General features: G+C 40.9%; 1 protein-coding gene across 4 annotated transcripts in view; it reads right to left on the minus strand.

The window, feature by feature from the left end:
* The window catches only part of CTTNBP2 (cortactin binding protein 2), a 149,613-nt gene that overhangs the window by 42,221 nt on the left and 89,157 nt on the right, over positions 1 to 18,235 (minus strand). For all 4 annotated transcript variants that reach the window (XM_030308293.1, XM_030308294.1, XM_030308297.1 and 1 more), the window contains 2 exons: positions 14,395 to 14,649; positions 3,894 to 4,011 (listed from right to left, as the gene is read on the minus strand). In XM_030308293.1, coding sequence (XP_030164153.1) covers positions 3,894 to 4,011; positions 14,395 to 14,649 — 373 coding nt within the window. The remainder of the gene's footprint in view (positions 1 to 3,893; positions 4,012 to 14,394; positions 14,650 to 18,235) is intronic.

Genomic DNA, 18,235 nt, shown 5'->3' on the forward strand with positions numbered 1-18,235 from the left:
ACCCCAATTCCTTCTACAAAATGTTAGGAATGTGCTATTAAATTATTATGAAGACTCAGTGAACACATGTTTGAAATGAATTTAACACACTAACGGTTATGTGGTAAATACTGGTGAGTATTTAGTAAATAGTAAACAGTGCAGTCGAAGCTTTTTAAGTGATCTTTCCAATCTCTGTGACACCAACTGACTGAGGCCCCACCGAGCTATGCAGCACCCCATGCACTCCAGTTCTCACGAACTGAATTACGTGCTCACCAAGAGTCACTTGTGTTTATTCCCTAGTCTTTTATGTCTGTCGAACTCATTACTGTAATTACTAAATTAAATATTCCATAAACTGATGAAATGACTTACTCTTCCTATAAAATTGAAGTTGGACGCTTTAGAGACACTGAACAAAGGAGGTGCTAAAAAAAAAAGTTGGGGCGCCTGGGTGGCTCAGTCGGTTAAGCGTCCGACTTCGGCTCAGGTCACGATCTCACGGTCCGTGAGTTCGAGCCCCGCGTCGGGCTCTGTGCTGATGGCTCAGAGCCTGGAGCCTGTTTCAGACTCTGTGTCTCCCTCTCTCTCTGCTCCACCCCCATTCCTGCTCTGTCTCCCTCTGTCTCAAAAATAAGCAAATATTTAAAAAAATAAAATTAAAAAAAAAGTCACCTAAGGAGGTATGGATTAGACAACTACATAAAGCTAGAAAAGATTATCTTTGGGGTGCCTGGGTGGTTCTTGGTTTCACATCAGGTCATGATCTCACAGTTCATGAGTTTGAGCCCCATCGGGCTCTGAACAGTGCAGAGCCTGCCTGGGATTCTCTCTCTCTCCCTCGCTCTCTGCCCCTCTTACTCACTTTTGCTCTCTCAAACTAAATAAATAAACTAAAAAAAAAGAAAGAAAAAAATTATCTTACTTAATTTTTTTTAAAAGTTTATTTATTTTGGGTAGAGATTGAGCAGGGGAGGAGCAGAGAGAGGAAGAGAGAGAGAATCCCAAGCAGGCTCTGCACTGTCAGTGCAGAGTCCCACGAGGAGCTCAAACTCATGAATCACACGCAAGATCATAACCTGAGCAGAAAGGAAGAGTTGGACACTTAACCAACTGACTACCCAGGTGCCCTGAAAAAAAAGATCTTAAGTCCTCAAACACTAGAAATCACAGATGAAGCATAAATGTGTGGTTTGTTCAAATAAGAATATGTGCAATTTCTATTAGCAAAACCATAGTAAAGTAAAAACCTGTACCTGAAAATTGATGGAAGAAATCCCTATATGTCAAAGTTAACACAAAATGTTTAAAATGTATATTTTTAGGATTCCCTTCTTCAGCTGGCTTTTTCTATTAACCAACTACTAGATTAGTTTATTTTCCAATTATCAATAATTCTCGGGGCACCTATCAGTTGATTGAGCGTCCAGTTCTTGGTTTCAGCTCAGGTCACAGTTTGAGAGTTCGAACCCTGCACTGGGCTCTGTGCTGACTGTATGTATGGAGCCTGCTTGGGATTCTGTCTCCCTCTATCTGCCCCTCCTCCACTTGCTCTCTACCTCTCTCCCAAAATAATGTTAATAAATTTAATACGTTAAAATAAATGTTAAAAAATTTAATTATCAGTTCTCATCAATAGCATATGACACAACTGATCTCTCCCTGTTCTCTGATATGCTCCTGCAAGATTCCCTCATGCCTCCCTGGTCACTCTTTTATGTTGTTCCTTTGCTGGTCCCTTCACATTTTCCATTTTCTTAATGACAGAGTGTTGCAAGGCTCCTTTCTCTTACTTTTTCTGTCTGTGTTCACTTCCTTAGTGATCTCATCCAGTCCCATGACTTTAAATATCATCTATAAACTGCTGACTCTCAGATTTATGTATCCAGCTCATACTCATCTCTGGAATTCCTGCTGACTTGGCATCTCGACACAGATATCCTAACAGACATCTCCAATTCATAATTCCAAAACGGAACTCCTGATCTTCAGTAGCAAAATCTGCTTCACCCACAGCTTCCCCCCCCCCCCTTTGACAGGTGATGGCCACTCCATCCTGCCAACTATTCAGGCTGAATACCTTGGGGTTATCCACAAATCCCTTCTCTCTCTCTCATACTGCAGGTTCAATCCATCAGGAAGTTCCACTGGCTCCACCTTCAGCTGTATCCAGAACCCAACCACTTTCCACCACCTCATCTGCGACAATCCTGGATTGAGCCGTCACTGTCCTCTCTCACTGGAAGACGACGCCAAGGGCCTAACACGTCTCCCTGCCTCCGCCTGTGACTTCCTACGTCTACTCTCAACAAAGCAGCCACAGATACTATGGAAATGTACATCAGATCCCATCACTCCGAAGCTCGAGCACTGAGATGGTTACCTTACAATGACCTACAAATTTCAGCCAGATCAGACCTCCACCCCCATCCCTTCTTGTAACTTCTCTCTCCTCGCCCATTCAAAACCAGCACTCTGCCCTCCTCACAGTTCCTCAGACATAGCAGGTATGCTCCTGCTTGAGGACCTCTGTCCACGTGATGATGTTCTCCCTGGAAATCTCTTACCTGAGGTATCGACATCGTTGCTCTGCTCACCCCCTTCAAGTGTTTGCTTCAATGTCTTACAAGGGGGCTCTTCTGACCATTATTTTAAAAACTGAAACCCAGGGGCTCCTGAGTGGCTGACACTTAGTTTCAGCTCAGGTCATAATCTCACGGTTTCATGGGTTCAAGCCCCACATCAGGCTCTGTGCTGGTAGTGTGGAGCCTGCTTCGGATTTTCTCTCTCCCTGCCCCTCCCCAACTCACACACTCTCTCAAAATAAATAAATAAACTTAAAAAAAAAAAAAAACACACACACACAAACCCAAGCTGAAACCCATCCTCATATGCCCAATCCTCCCTTAGTCTTTTCCATAGCACATATCCCTGTCTCACATACCATATAATGAATTACTACTTATGTTTATTGTTCATTTTCTGTCTCAGTGTCAGAATGTAAGGTAAAAACAAATTATTCATACAGTTGGCTGATTGGATGGATTGATAATCTCGATATAAGAAGTCATAATATTTTGTACAATCTGAAACTCCATATTCCATAAACCCACATGTGAACCTTTCAGAACATGTCCTGAGGAGTATACATTCTTAGAGCTGGAAGAGACCCAAAAGATCATCCATTACCTTCACAGACAGGTAGGCAACCAGGGGTTGAGAGATAACCAACTTGCCTCCATTCATCTGATCAGCTGATGGCAAAGTACCCAGCCATGACTCTTCATACCCTATTAGTCTCATGTCTTAGAGACACAATCTAAGTCAGAAGAGCAATAATTATTTAAATACTGTCCAAGGTCATTAAAATACAATGAGGATCTAGCATTATTCTATTTAAGATTTTTTAAAATGTTTTTTATTTACTTTGAGAGACAGAAAGAGTGAGCAAGCAGGAGCAGGGGAGGGACAGAGGGGGTGGGAGAGAGTGGGGGAGAGAGGGATGGAGGGAGAGAGAGGGTAGAGAGGGAGGGTGGGAGGGAGAGAGAGAGAATGAATCCCAAGCAGGTTCACACTGTTAGAGCAGAGCCCAATGTGGGGCTCAAACTCACAAACCATGAGATCATGACCTGAGCTGAAACCAAGAGCTGGAGGCTTAACTGACTGAGCCACACAGGTGCCCCAAAGATCTAGCATTATTTTAATAGCAACTAATTCTGTAAAAAGCCATTCTACATGGAAAAAAAAATAATTACCACATTTATAACCGATAAAATGTTTTTGTAGTTACTAGGGTTCAAAGAAGGCTGAGCAGAGAGTAAGAAAACTGTAGCTGGATTAATCTTTTCCCATCATGCCAGAGGTGCCAGCAGTGGGGGTGAAGAAGGCACCAAGCTGCAAATGGCACTCACTCAGATTCTCCAGCAGATGCTTGCAGTCATCAGTGGCGACATCGTGCGCGGTCCGATGGCACTTATCTTTTCTTTCTGGCTCAAGCCCTCCGTGCATACACAAGATTTCCAGGCAGTTCTAGAAAGGCAAGAGCTCTATTACATCCTGTCCAAATGAATACACTCAAATGAAAAATCCAAGGGAAAAGTCATTTGCCTGTAACGAGCAAATCAGAAATTCTCTGCCAGACATCGTATTTCAATTCCAGCAATCCAAATACACACATTAATCTACACACTGGCTCAAAATGGAAAGCAAAGAGTGTGCTTCATTCAAATGTGAATCACAGGACCAAAACACTGCTCCACAGAACAGCCTCTTAGGTTTCAAGAGAAAAAGAACAGATTACTAATCATTCATGCTGCAGAATGAAATTAAGAAAGAAATTGGCTTCAGCAGACAGTATCCTTTTATGGTAATTTGGCAATATAAAGCCAAAAGACTTTGCTATAGGTGGGTGCTCCATGCTGTATTCTAGACAATGAACTGTTTCCCTAGTCATGTAAGTGCAGGGTTCCCATTGTAACAACTCTTGTCTCACGGTCCTCACAAGCACATTTATAACTGAGATCTTACACCCTTATTTTTTTATATGAAAAATATGAACACCATGTTGATTGAGTTTTTAGAAAAACATTCCCAATATATTGAAGTTATGTGCTCTTTTTCAGCTCTTTCTTCTATGTTGCTTCAGGAAGTCCCCATCAAAAAGTATCAGTAACCTATGAACTGAAAACTCTTAGTTCTCCAAAATTTTTCAAAACAAAGTAAAGACAATATACGTACAAACATTTTCAAGTAAATAACTGCACGGCAAGAAATAACATCAGGATATTTATTAAGGACCTCTGCTATATCAACTTTTACTACTTGATGATTTGTTTACTTATTTCCCACCAGAATAAGCACAGAACTGAATAGAACAGAAACCATAAAAGGAAACAAACAACCAAATAAGCAATATCCTTCTCATCTCTCCCCTGCAAACACGCGTTCGCGCACGCGCGCGCACACACACACACACACACACACACACACACACACACACACACACGCTGATTTCACTTCTGACAACAGTAAACCAGGTAGTCTGAAAGTCTACGGATTTTGCTGTAAAACATCACTTTTCTATTTTATAAAACACAAAACACACTTTTCCCTTCCTTTATGTAAATATTTTTATTGGCATACACCATCCTCATAGAAAAGTACAAAAGCTTGAAGAAGTATCACAAAACGAACATAACTATGTAAGGAGCACTCTGGAAGCCTTCTGTATGTTTCGTCTAAATCACTAGCCCCACCCTTCTCCCCCTCAGGTAACTCCTAGGATGATTTCTAATATCAGAGACTGGTTTATCCAGTTTATAAACTTAATATAATTGGAATCATACTGCAGTTTCACTTTTATATTTGGCTTTTCATTCAACATAATGTCTATAAAATTCATCCATATGCTGGGACTAAGCATAGTTTATCCTTCTTTTAAAAAATTACTGTGGGGGGCACCTGGGTGGCGCAGTCGGTTAAGCGTCCGACTTCAGCCAGGTCACGATCTCGAGGTCTGTGAGTTCGAGCCCCGCGTCGGGCTCTGGGCTGATGGCTCAGAGCCTGGAGCCTGTTTCCGATTCTGTGTCTCCCTCTCTCTCTGCTCCTCCCCCGTTCATGCTCTGTCTCTCTCTGTCCCAAAAATAAATAAACGTTGAAAAAAAAAAAAATTTAAAAAAAAAAAAAAATAAAAATAAAAAAAATAAAAAATTACTGTGGGATATATGAACGTACCACAATTTACTTGTTAATGGACATCTGGGCTCCACTATGGACATTCTAATACACATCCTTTGATAGACATATGTACACATTTCTGTTGGATCTATGTACATAGTTAGACTGTTGGGTCACAGGATATGCATATGTTGCTCTAGGTCAGTATATACTGCAAAGAGCTTTTAATAAGTGGCTATACTAAACTCCACTCCCACCAGGAGTATGTGTGAGTTCCAGGTGCTTCATATTGCCCCCCAAACACACTTTATATATGAATTCATAAAGAAGTACAGAAAATCCCCTAAAGGTCAAAGAGAGAGAGAGAGAGAGACAGAGACAGAGAGACAGAGAGAGAGAGAGAGAGAGAGAGAGAGAGAGAGAAAACTAAACCACAAATTAAGTGAAATTTGAATAGGAAGCCAGTGCTGGTCTGAGGGCAAAGCTAATGTAGGCAATCTTTTCAGATGCTGGGGAGATGGGAGAGTAGGTCTTTGGACCTCTAAAATGGAGGAGTTGAACCAGAGGTATGCCTGCAAAGGGAGTGGACAAGAACATTGGTTTCTCACTGCCCCTGCTTAGGTTGGAGGGATCTCGTCTAAAAATTGTCATCGAAGTCTGTTTTTCATAGGTGGGTCTGGGGTTCAAGTTCAAAAACTCCCTAAGACAAGAAATGAGCTCAAAACAAAGTCAAATATATAAACAACGTTCTTATCAAACTGTTATGACTAATTTGTATAATACCAGCAAATGCATCTGATAGTAAATGAGAAATTCAGAAATGTTGATTTACAAATTAATTTTAATGAGAAATTAAGTAGGATGCAATCTGAGCACTAATCTTTGTGAATTCCCAGATAAGAGATAAAAATGATACATTTATTATGCAAGTTAGTACTTGCAACAAAAGCAGGTAAGAGTCAAAACAGACCTGGATCCTAATTCTGCCAATATAAATGATTTTATCTATGCTTTTGTTAAATCATTTAACATTTTTCTGTTTCAGTTTCCTTATCTTTAAATATCTAGATTTCATATAGCTGTTATGTGACTTAATGGAAAAGATGCATAAAAAGCTCACATTCTTGGCATGCACTAAGCTCTCAATGTTTATTAGCTGCTGTTATTATTATAATCAATGTAATAATCACCAGTTGGAAATATTCAATTAAATGGTGAGGAATTACAGCACATCAACAAATGTCACTGATATCAATATAATTCTAGGTGATGCTACTTCAAATTATACAGGGAAATAATAAAGGATTCAACCAAAATTCCTTTTTTTGTTAGTTAATTTATTTTTTGAGAGAGAGAGGGAGCAGGGGAGGGGCAGAGAGAGAGGGAGAGAGAATCTCAATCAGGCTCCACACTGTCAGCACAGAACCTGATGTGGGGCTCAAACTGACGAACCATGAGATCATGACCTGAGCCTAAATTAAGAGTCAGATGTTAACCAGCTGAGCCACCCAGGCTCTCCTCAACCAAAATCTTGAAGATTCTCTTACCTCAGACCTTCAAAGTGGGTTGTATATAGTTTTTATTCTACTCAGGTAGGTCAGTGGGCAAGAATATAAGCAGTGACTTTCTCTATGAGGAAGATGTCGGTCCCCATGAGGAGAGCAGGAGATGCATATCCAAACCCATTACAAGTGTGAATTCTATGCCATGCTGGCTCCATGGGGAACACGAAGAGGTTGAAAGCCTCCACCCAAATGACACTTTACAAGCACCACCACAGCAATTACTTGAGTGCATAGTAAGTTCCAGGCACAGTTCCAACACTTTGCAAGTACCTAGTGCTCACTAATCCCCACAACTTTAAGGAAGAGGAACTAAGCGCTCTACCAGGTGCTCTGTTAGAATTGAGGGTGGGAACTATGAGTAAGGTAACAGTTCTGCTTCTCATGGAGGACCACAGGGTGTAATACAGTCATGGGGAGAATGGCACTGAGGTGATGTCCCAAGTTGTACTATGTGGAAAAGTGGAGAAAGGAATCTAAGCTCTCTCCGTGATGGACACCATTTGTGAAGAGGATAAATGCTATGATGCCAGTCACTGCTACTGGAAAGTAGCAGAGGGAGTCCCAGGGGCCTAAACCAGGCAAGAGGTTCTACCCAAGTGATGTTGAGCAAGAGATCTGGATGAATGGATTTAAGCTAAAGTTCTACTAATTATGTTAGAGATACATCTGTTATAAAAGAGACTTTAAAAAGCAGTGGTTTAAGCTTAATCTTTCCACTCACATCCCACTTGCCAGAACATAGGTAGGTGGACTCATTACCTGCAATGGAGGCTGGAGAATGTGGTCTTTATTTTGGGTGGTCATGGGTCCAGAACTCTGCAGGATCATCATAGGGGAAGGGGAAAGGTGATGTTGAGGGTCAATGACCCATCTCTGTCATGATCCTTGAAGGAGAGTGGAGAAGCAAGGTAGAAGTGCCAGGGAGACTAAGTAGAAACCCCAAGTCCAAAGAGCTTGATATACTACCAAAGTCAAGGAAGGGAGCTGGGAATCTGACATTGGGCAGAGGGAGGGAGAGCACAAGCAATCTGCAAATGCACAGGTGGGCCAGTGTGGGTGCTGGGAACACCCTTGGGCTGTGGGTGTGCCCACTGCCTTACCAGGCAGGGGAGTGGGAGGCTGTTAAAATGGGAAATAAGCAAGAAGGTAAATTTAGGGGAGAGTGCCCAAAGATGAAGACAATCAGAGTTAGCTGTGAAGGGCTGAGTTGGCATGAAGATATGTTTTCTGTAGGCATAATGATATGCTCAGGTAGCAAAGTGCCATGACAAGCTTGATTCTGAAAAGCAACTGGTGCATTTGGAAGATATACTGGAAAGGAGGGTGATAGCAAGATCGGTAAGAAAGAACTGTAATAACAGTCCATTCACTCATCAATTCAGCAAATACTCAGTACTTGCAGGCCAGAGACTCTGCTGGACACAGTGCATACAAAGATGGAAAAGTGATTTTTTGGGGAGGAGGTGGAAAGAGAGACAGGCATGCAAATAATTAAAGTACAAGCACTCTAAGTGAAGTGTGGAAAGGTGCCCTGGGAACACCTAGCTTCTGGAAGCCTGGATTTAAGCTGAGAGGTTTTCCAGGCAGGGAAGGGTCAGGACAGGAGAAGAGGCCATTTGAGGTAAAGGGAACAGCAGACACAAAGACAGGGAGAGAAGAAAGAGCACACGATGTTTGCACAGCAGCCCAGCAGTGCCTGCTTAGAGCACAGAACACATTAGGGGAGGAGACAGGAAGTGTCTCTGTGGAGTGAACTGAGTCCAGATCAGGAAGGGACTTGTCCGTCATCATAAAAACCTAGCACTTATCCTGGAAGTGATAGAGCCTTGGAAAGATGCTGAGCAGGGAAATTACATGAGCAAGTTCCCCTGTCTGAAAGGCCCCTCTCATGGCAGGCTAACGGAGTAGAGAGACGGCAGATGAGGAGACTGGCGGAGTCTGCACAAACTCGGACAGTGGACGAGGAGGGCTCCCCCAGGGTAGTGCCCACAAGATATGGAGGAGAAGACATATTCAAAATTCACTTGTGAAGGAAAAAAATCTGAAGTTGTACCAATCATCTAAGTTCATTAAGTTAGTAAGACGGAGCAAGTAAACACAAATGCCAGGTGATGGTGCTGCATTAAGAAAGAAGGGATGTAGCAGACTGGAAGAGGACAAACATGGGAACCCAGTGACGCAGCCACGTGGAGCTGTGTGATGGAAGCAAACATGAATATGATGGTCAGTAGGGTTACCATACAACTACCCAAACTGGTGCACCTGCAAGAGTAAAAAGGGGGCACTATTAATAATTACACTAGGATGACCGGCATAAATAGCGGCTGTACTGGGCAAAGGAACTTTGCTGCTCTACTTATCAGCCCTGTAAACTGTGTCCCTCCTGAATAAGACCTTATTGGATAAAATCAGAAAATGAGTAGGTAGGGCTAAAGATAACATTTTGGAATCTCTATAGATTATAACTGGGACAAAGTTATACATATATATAAATATATATGTATTTTTTTATATGTATATGTATGTATATATATATATATATTATATATACATATATATAAAAGGTACAAAGTGCGAGGAACAAAAGGGTCAAAACCCAGATCCATGAAAGATGTTAGTGGAAAACACAGAAGAGTCCATGTCTCAGGTGAGGGGTGGAGCAGGACTCTGGTTGGCTAATTTAGATTAGAATCCTTTCGGGGCACCTGGGTGGCTCAGTCGGTTAAGGGTCCAACTCTTGATCTCGGCTCAGGTAACAATCTCTCGGTTCATCAGATCCAGCTCCACATTAGGCTCTGTGCTGATAGGGCAGAGCCTGCTTAGGATTCTCTCTCTGCTCCTCCTTCACTCGCGCTCCCCCTATCTCTCTCTAAAAATAAACAAACTTAAAAAAATAAAAATAAAATAATTCTTTAGGATCCTATCAGTTAATCCGTCCTGCTCAAATTAAGCAAGGACGCAATACTCTGCACTGAACATTCTGGAATAAATGTCAAAAAATAACAGCGTTCCCTTTGTTTACCAACAGCTGAGTCAGTCTGGCTTTTCCAAAAATGTTTTTATAAAAGTTAAGGGGAAAAAAGGAAATAATCATGGAGAATTAAAAACACAAAAACAGATTCCAAAGAACAGATTTCTACTTATCATGAACAACATTCTAGCTCCAAAGAGTTGGTCCAACTTCATAGGTATCTTATCTTTCTCCTTTCCTAGCCAGCTACTCAACCACATGTGACAAAGAAATTAGTGACTCCTATCATCTTTTTCTCTGCAGCCATGACCCAAGGAGAGGGAATCTAAATCTTGGGGCCCCATGTGGGCCTCTATACTTGAGACACACACCTCATCCAGACCACCCAGACGGGATGGATACTACTGTGTGAGAGGAAATGCCTGATGCTCTCTGGCTAAATGTATCAGGCACAACAGAATCTGAATACAATATAGGAATGGCCTAAAGATGGTAACACAAGGTCCACTGCCTGACCAGAGGACAGCAGGCTTGTTCATCCTACAAGATGCCGGAAATAAATGTCTGGAAGACAGGAAAAAAAAAAAAAAAAAAAAAAAAAACCCAGGTGTGGAGATTCATGAGTTCAAGCCGTGCGATAGGCTCTTTGCTGACAGCTCGGAGCCTGGAGCCTATTTCAGATTCTGTGTCTCCCTCTCTCTCTGCCCCTCCCCCACTCAGGCTCTGTCTCTGTCTCTCTCTCTCTCAAAAATAATTATTTAAAAAATTAAAAAAAATATATAGGACCAGCCAATTGTAAATGGAGTGCGGGAATTGCTTATGGTTAAACAAAAGAGAAAACCTGATCATCGAGTTGGAGGGGAAGTGAGGAAGGGGCAGTGTTCTGGAAGCAGAGGAAGGAGTCTGCATTAATAGTAAACATGTTAACCCAGAGAGACTAAGAGCCTGAGTGACAGGAAGCCACCAGCTTTGGTAATACACATAAACTAGAATTATAATTGGGAGGACACACACAGTCCTCCCAAATAATCTCATTGTATGGGAACCTCAACAACAGAGATACCAAATTCATAAAATGTTCCTAATAGGTTTTACTTGACATGTAAAGGGCTCATGACACCAGACAGTTTCACTAAGAACTCTTCTTTCTATTTGCCCTGAGATGAAAACAAAGGTTTGTGCTCAGTGATTAGTCACAGGCCAGCTTTAGAGAGAGGTACTCCTATTACCAAACACTAGATAGTGATTTGCGTAAATTGCTTAACCACTGGGAGAAAGACCAAGGACTAAAGTGGGAAAAGCACTGATTGGGGAATCTGATCTTCCGTGAACTGATCTTAGGAAATTAGGTATACTATCTTCTGAGACTTGATTTTTTCATCTGCAAAATGAAGGGGTTGGCCTGGGTGAGGTATGTCCCTTTGAGCTGTGAAATCCCACAGTTCTTTACTGAATGGCACAAGAAAACTGAAGTCATCTTCTTGGGTAATGACATACTATTACCTTACATAGCTCAGACACGTATATGCTGCTCTACAGAGGAAAAATATTCATTTTTTAATCTACTGTGGTCATGATAGAATCTTTCACCTACATGATGATTAACTCAGAATTGTAATTAATTTTTTCAGAAAATTAGTCTTAGCAACTAGTTGTAAATGAATTACCTCTCTGGTGAACTATCTCAGTCAGGATATGAACACTGTATCAGGCCAACGATGCAAAAGTACTTTCTAATACCTTTGATTAGGAAGGAAGGCAGCATGGTACAGTGTGAAGATAATGAAATCAGGCAATCTGAGCTTCATTCCCAACTTCTCTCTACTACTCCCTCCAGGGTTTAAATGTCCTAATCATAAAATGAAGAGGCTAGACTGGAAGATGAAATATCCATTCCAGGGCTAAAAAAAAAAAAAAAATCATTTTAATCTATGATTTTACTCAGCAGTGTGTGAATGTTGTCAGTCATGATCACTTTTAAAAACCTCTCTTTAAAAATTTATCTTATGCCTCTTAAAGAGAATACAGGAGGAGTCTATGAGAGAAAGTGTCCTCTTCCCCTTTGCTCAACAATGACCAAGTATCTACATGCACCAGGGGCCTGGGGATCCATGAAGATACCATCCTTGATCACAAAAAGCAGCAGGACTAATAAGGAGTTCATAATAAAGGAGTTGAGCAGCAACACAAGTGCCCTACCCTTCAGGGTAACTCACCCTAGGGAGTGGTTTTTCTCTCTCTGCCTAGCTTGAGAGGTTCAGCAGCTGAACATTCTGGATCAGTGATGCTCAGGTTTTCTTTTGTTGGCTTTTTTTTTTTTTTTTTTTTTTTTGCCTCCAGGCTGTGTGTGTGCACAACCCCACTATCAGTAGCACCTTGCATTATCTTCAGATTTCCTTGAGGGGGTGGAAAGAGGTTGAAAACAACTCCTTCAATGCACCCTTCCACCATCAAATGAGATTCACGGTCTTAGATTAACGGTGCATTTTCAAATGAAAACTTTTCACATTTCACATCTTTGTCTCTTAAAAACTTTGATGTCATATGTACTGCATCCCATTCAAATCAAGACACGTCTATCAAGTTCACAAAATTTTTGTACTTTTTGTTAAAGTGTGAAATGGAACAAAACTAACAAGCAATACCTCCACAATGAACTATATCATGCCTTTTTCTCACTTAAAAAAAAAAAAAAAAGAGGCCCAAAGTGAACAGCTTCTGTTCTAGATCATAATAACAGGAAGTTACCCAACCAGGAGCTCCAAATGCAATTTCTAGCTATTCCCAGAGATCTCCATCTGGATGAACCTCTCACAGCACTTAAATCCAGCATGTCTAAACCCACGTTCTATCTTGTTAATCACAATGACGCCTCTTCTCTTTCCAGGAATGTCATTGTTCCCCTTCGTGTCAGCTCCCTCTTTTCCTGCATCTCATCTGTCTTCAATCCATGGACATTTCTGGTCTGTAATGTGTTTCATTATTTCTACCACTCTCTTCATCTTTCACCTAGTCTCTCTCCCTGCCAATTGTTTCATAACATAATCTTCTTTAAGTTGTTGCTAAAGTAATCATTCAAACTATAGAGCTGATTGTTTTGCTCCTTCGTACAAGACCTTTCAATAAAGCCCCAAAACTCCTTAAAATGTCACTGAAGCCCATGCCATCCCAGGAAGCTCCCAGTCCCATCTTACTTCTCACTACCCCTCATCAGCTCAGCCAGTGTTCAGCCCACTTCCCTGCTCCCCGTCTCTGTTCCCGCTGCTCCCAGATCTCAACTACTCTCCAATCTCAGTGATGAGTGGCAAAGTTAACCCCCCCTTGCAAGGCCCAAATCACTTCCATTGCCTCCAGAAACAGCCATTTCTGAGCCTAACATCCCTGAAACTCTGCTTCTTGAAATACGTGCATTGTCTTTTTTCAAAAAACAAAATAAAATTTGCATTTTTATAGTGTTCCAAGCACATGTCCATTACCATTGTTTTAATTTTTTGTGTTCTCTTATCCTACACTTGTCTTGTATCCTATACTCTTGCCACTGAACTAGCAGTTAGCTAATGGTATAAATATCCCTGCAAATATTAGCTTACACAGTGCCTTGCACTCAGGAGTTTCCTAATAGCTTTCTATTGCTAAACTATATTATCGCTAAACTGATCAAAACAGAAAAAAAAGAAACATGAGTGAATGGCATACTATATTGTTTTCTTAATAATCAGTATCACTTTCTACTCTGATGAGTGAAATCTCGAGCTCCCTCTTACCTACCAGTAAAACAGCACTGGAAGGATGTAAATGAGGCAGTTCAGAGTCAAGGGCATGCATTTCAGTCTTGGCCCTCACTCTAACTAGTACCAAGGCCTTGGCCTTTGAATCAAACAATCCAGTACACTAAATCAACACCAAACTCTTTCTCCTAATTTTACAAGTCATAAAAAAAAATTAAATAAATGTCTGAAATTACTCCCACATTTGTTAAAAAACTCCAAGTACGATTTTTAGAAAAAGTCTCATATATGGTTGACTGTAAATACTACTGGACAGAAAAAAATTCAGTTCATATTGGTAGCTGATCATCTCTTGCAATGGTTTTCACTCAGTTTCCAATCATTCCATTGAAATGCATTCAGTCAATAGCAGACAATGTTGTCACTCATCAAGTTACAACTACGCAATGAGGCCAGCGGCCATGAGACACACCTTAAAACCTTTTGAAGCAGCAATATGGGCAGCGGTCCAGCCTTCTCTGTCAGCGTGGTTAATAAGTTCTGCAGGAACAACAGGCTTGGATGTGCCTTCAGGACTCTCTTCTCCTTGATCCAAGTCAAAGACAACTGACTCAGACTCTTCCTCATGCAAAGAGTTTCTGCAAGCTGGTGCTCTATGGTACATAAGAAGCTTGAGGCTGTCCACATTACCAGTGTCTACAGCTGCATGAACTGGTGTCCAGCCATCCTGAAGATAAAATGACCAGGAGGAAAGGATTGATTACAACGTTAATGTTGAGAACAGTGTTATTTAAAGTTCACCTCTAAATGTTCTTGGGCATGAACCACTGAGCTGGGAAAAGCAGGCATTCCAATCCTGAGTATCATTGATGAGCTGAGTCAAGTTCACTGACCTCTGTCAATTACCATATTTCTCAATGCTATGACTCATGTTTGCTGTTTTGTAAGACTTTCCACTTAGCAGTTAACTATTTGGAGTGAACAGGTACTGTCCAGGCTGTTAACTATGGACTACATATGGCAAAACAAAATCTCTATATAGAATACAAAAGAGAATGAACTTTAGCATAAAGATTTTTAAAAATTTATATCCAAGTAGGGTATTATTAGTAATGTACTAAATGAATGCTGCCATAATCCAGTTTTACTTATAGGGCAGAGTCCTAACTGGTGATCTTAAAGTTTTATGTCAATGATTCCTGAAGGAAAAATTCTAGATAATAAGGAAAAGGTAGACATATAGGAAAAACAAAGCCAAATAACCTCATGAGGTCTCTATGTGCCCCTATTGAGAGTTCTGGGATTGCAGCTAGAAACTGATAAATGCAAGCTTAGGAAATGTTCCAAGTAAAATTATTAGGCCCATTGTCTAGAATACATTACTGTGAAGCCTTTAGCATTGACTTAGCAGGTTGCTAGAGTTGTTAACTCAGAGCTGTTCCTAAGGCAGTGGTTCTCAAGTGTAGTCACCAGACCAGCTAGCATCAGCATCACCTGGGAATTTGTTGGAAATGAAAGTTGTTAAGCCTCAACCCAGACCTAATGAATGAGAAACTCTGGAGGTAAGGCCCAGCAATCTGTGCTTTAACCAGCCCCCTGGGTTATTCGGACTCCCTGAAGCTTGACAAGCACTTTTCAAGTGAAAATCTTGGTTCTCTTTCAATCTCTCATTTTTATATAGGGTCTTCCTTTCACTCAAGTACCTGTCTTCATTACATTTTTAAGACTTTCATAAAAGAACAGAATTATTTTGGTGATTTGTTGTTTGGGCTTTATTTTCCTTTTGGCCTATTTTTTTTCATGTGGTATTTCATATTGCTATGTTAAAAATCTTTCAGTGAGTTAAAGCACACTTTTTAAAAATAATGGGGTAGAAGGCAGGAGAAAAACAGTAAGCGGTAACAAGGTATCTTTATAGTGAGTCATCTGATCATTTGCTAAAGCTTCCCTTGATAGGGCAGATTTTTCTCTGGTTCTGTACTTCATACCCATGAAGTTGACTTGGCTAAGACAAGATCACGGCTGTGCAGTAAATGGAATACCTTATAGTCCTTAAGCATACACCAGAGCTAGGTAAAGCATTTCATGGCTTGTTCTTTGTTGGGCTACAGACACCTTTATTTGGTTTTCAGCCTTAATTAGGCACCAGAGTGTAAGTGCTCTTGACCTTCCCTAGTCAAATCTCTTGACTTTTTCCTTATTTTTACATTACAAAGGCTATGTAATCATTTCTGAAAAACTTTCAATTTACCATTCTCCTTTGATTTCTTATTAAAAGTCATAAGAAATAATTATTCCCTTAAGATCCTCTATCATTACTGTTTATCTCTGTATTTTGGAGCCTCTATACTTCTAATGATCATTAATTCAAAGGGATACATGCACCTCTATGTTTATAGCAGCATTATTTACAATAGCCAAGATATGGAAGCAGCCCAAGTGTCCATTGACTGATGAATGGATAAAGAAGTGAGATATATATATATGGAATATTAGTTAGCCATAAAAAAACGAAATATTGCCATTTGCAATGACATGGATGGAGCTTGAGTATAATGCTAAGTGAAATAAGTCAGAGAAAGACAAATACCATATGATTTCACTCAAATGTGGAATTTAAGAAACAAAACAAATAAGCAAAGGGAAAAATAGAAGACAGAGACAAATCAAGAAACAGTCTTAACTACAGAGAACAAACCAGAGGGAGGTGGGTGGGGGGTGGGTTAAACAGATGATGGAGATTAAGTAAGGAGTGCACTTGCCATTAAAACAAAAACAAACAAAACCCACAGGATTTAAGGGTGATCTATAAATTAGATAATGCAGCTTTTTATTCTAGGAAATCTTAAGGATGTTTCCTATGAGAGGAATACACAACACAACCAATTCTCTATTAACAGAAGAAATCCAAGGTTCAGATAACCTTTGGAAATTGAATGTCTATACTTGTCTTTCATTAGGAACATAGGGTAGGATGGTTATTATTATACCTTAAATATTCTAGGAAGCTGCAAAAACAAAACTAAAGTAATTCCTGAGCCCAATGAAGAATGGAGCATGATGGAAGTTCCATAACTCCTAAAGCTCACAGAGGGTCCCATCAGAGAAATGGATGTCAGTGTGCACAGGGCAGATTCCTTGGTCTTCAAGTGGTTCACAATGAGTTGATGAAGACAAATTTGGGAGGGCTGACTGAAAAGTTTGTTTCGAATGCATTTCTGTGTGGCTGAGCCAAAAGTATCATCCAAGGACTCTTCCATGCATCAGACTCCAAAAGTCTGCAGTTTCTAAATCCCTTGGACTTTATCTGTGCACCTTGTATAGGAGATAACAGAACTGTGTGGGATGGAGCCAAGAGCGACTTGGGGTCTAGTGGATTTCTACACACAGTGCTTCTAGTTCTGAGGCAAATTAGACAATGACCCTGAACTCTGTGAGGTGCTGCATGATCTTAGCAATAACAAACATCAGTCAGAGGAAGAACAGTGAGCACAAATAACCCTCCTCTAAGTACTGACAATGGGCACTGTCTTGTGACAAAACTCCCTTTTGTTTGTAAGTGTTACAACTGACTCCTACGTTGTAATTGATGGTGATGGTGACCATGGGGACAGCTGACATTTGTTTACTGCTCACAATTCCCAGGGCACTTATACCAACTACCTTATGTAGATAAGCTAATGTCACTTTAATACCCTTAGACTCATTTTGTAGAGGGGTCACCCAAGGCACAGAGAAGTAACATACCTTGCCTAAGCTCACACAGCTGTGTGTAGGCATGATCCAAGCCCAAAAAGGTTTGATTTCACAGCCTGATCTCTCAGGCAATATGCAGTAGTTTTATATCACCACCACTGTCACTACTGCAACAATTGATACTTCTGTGGCTCTTTATACGATGCATCCTGAAAATATATCTAGAATTGGACCAATCCCTACTGTTTCTACCCCTCAACCTTGATCCAAACCACCCTTACTTTTTCCCTGGAGTAAAACAAGATTCCTACGGCTCTCTCTTCGCAGCTGCTCTGCCACTCCTACAGTTTATTCTCAAACCTGCAGCCAGAGTGACTCATAAAAATGAGTCAGTTCACGTCCTTGCTCTCTTCAAAGCTATCCATCCGACGCCCTTATTCCAAGTCCTTGCCAATGGCCCACAAGGCCCTTTGTGGTGGGCCTCTGGCCACAAAGATCTGCCTGCACTGCTCTCCTGCCTCAGTCCTGGTACCCTGCTCCCATCTCTTCATGGCTCACACCCTTGCTTCCTTCAGGTCTTGGCTCAACTGTCACATTTTCAACAAAGACTTTTCCCA

The sequence above is a fragment of the Lynx canadensis genome, chromosome A2 (assembly GCF_007474595.2).
Source record: "Lynx canadensis isolate LIC74 chromosome A2, mLynCan4.pri.v2, whole genome shotgun sequence".
Lineage (NCBI taxonomy): Eukaryota > Metazoa > Chordata > Mammalia > Carnivora > Felidae > Lynx > Lynx canadensis.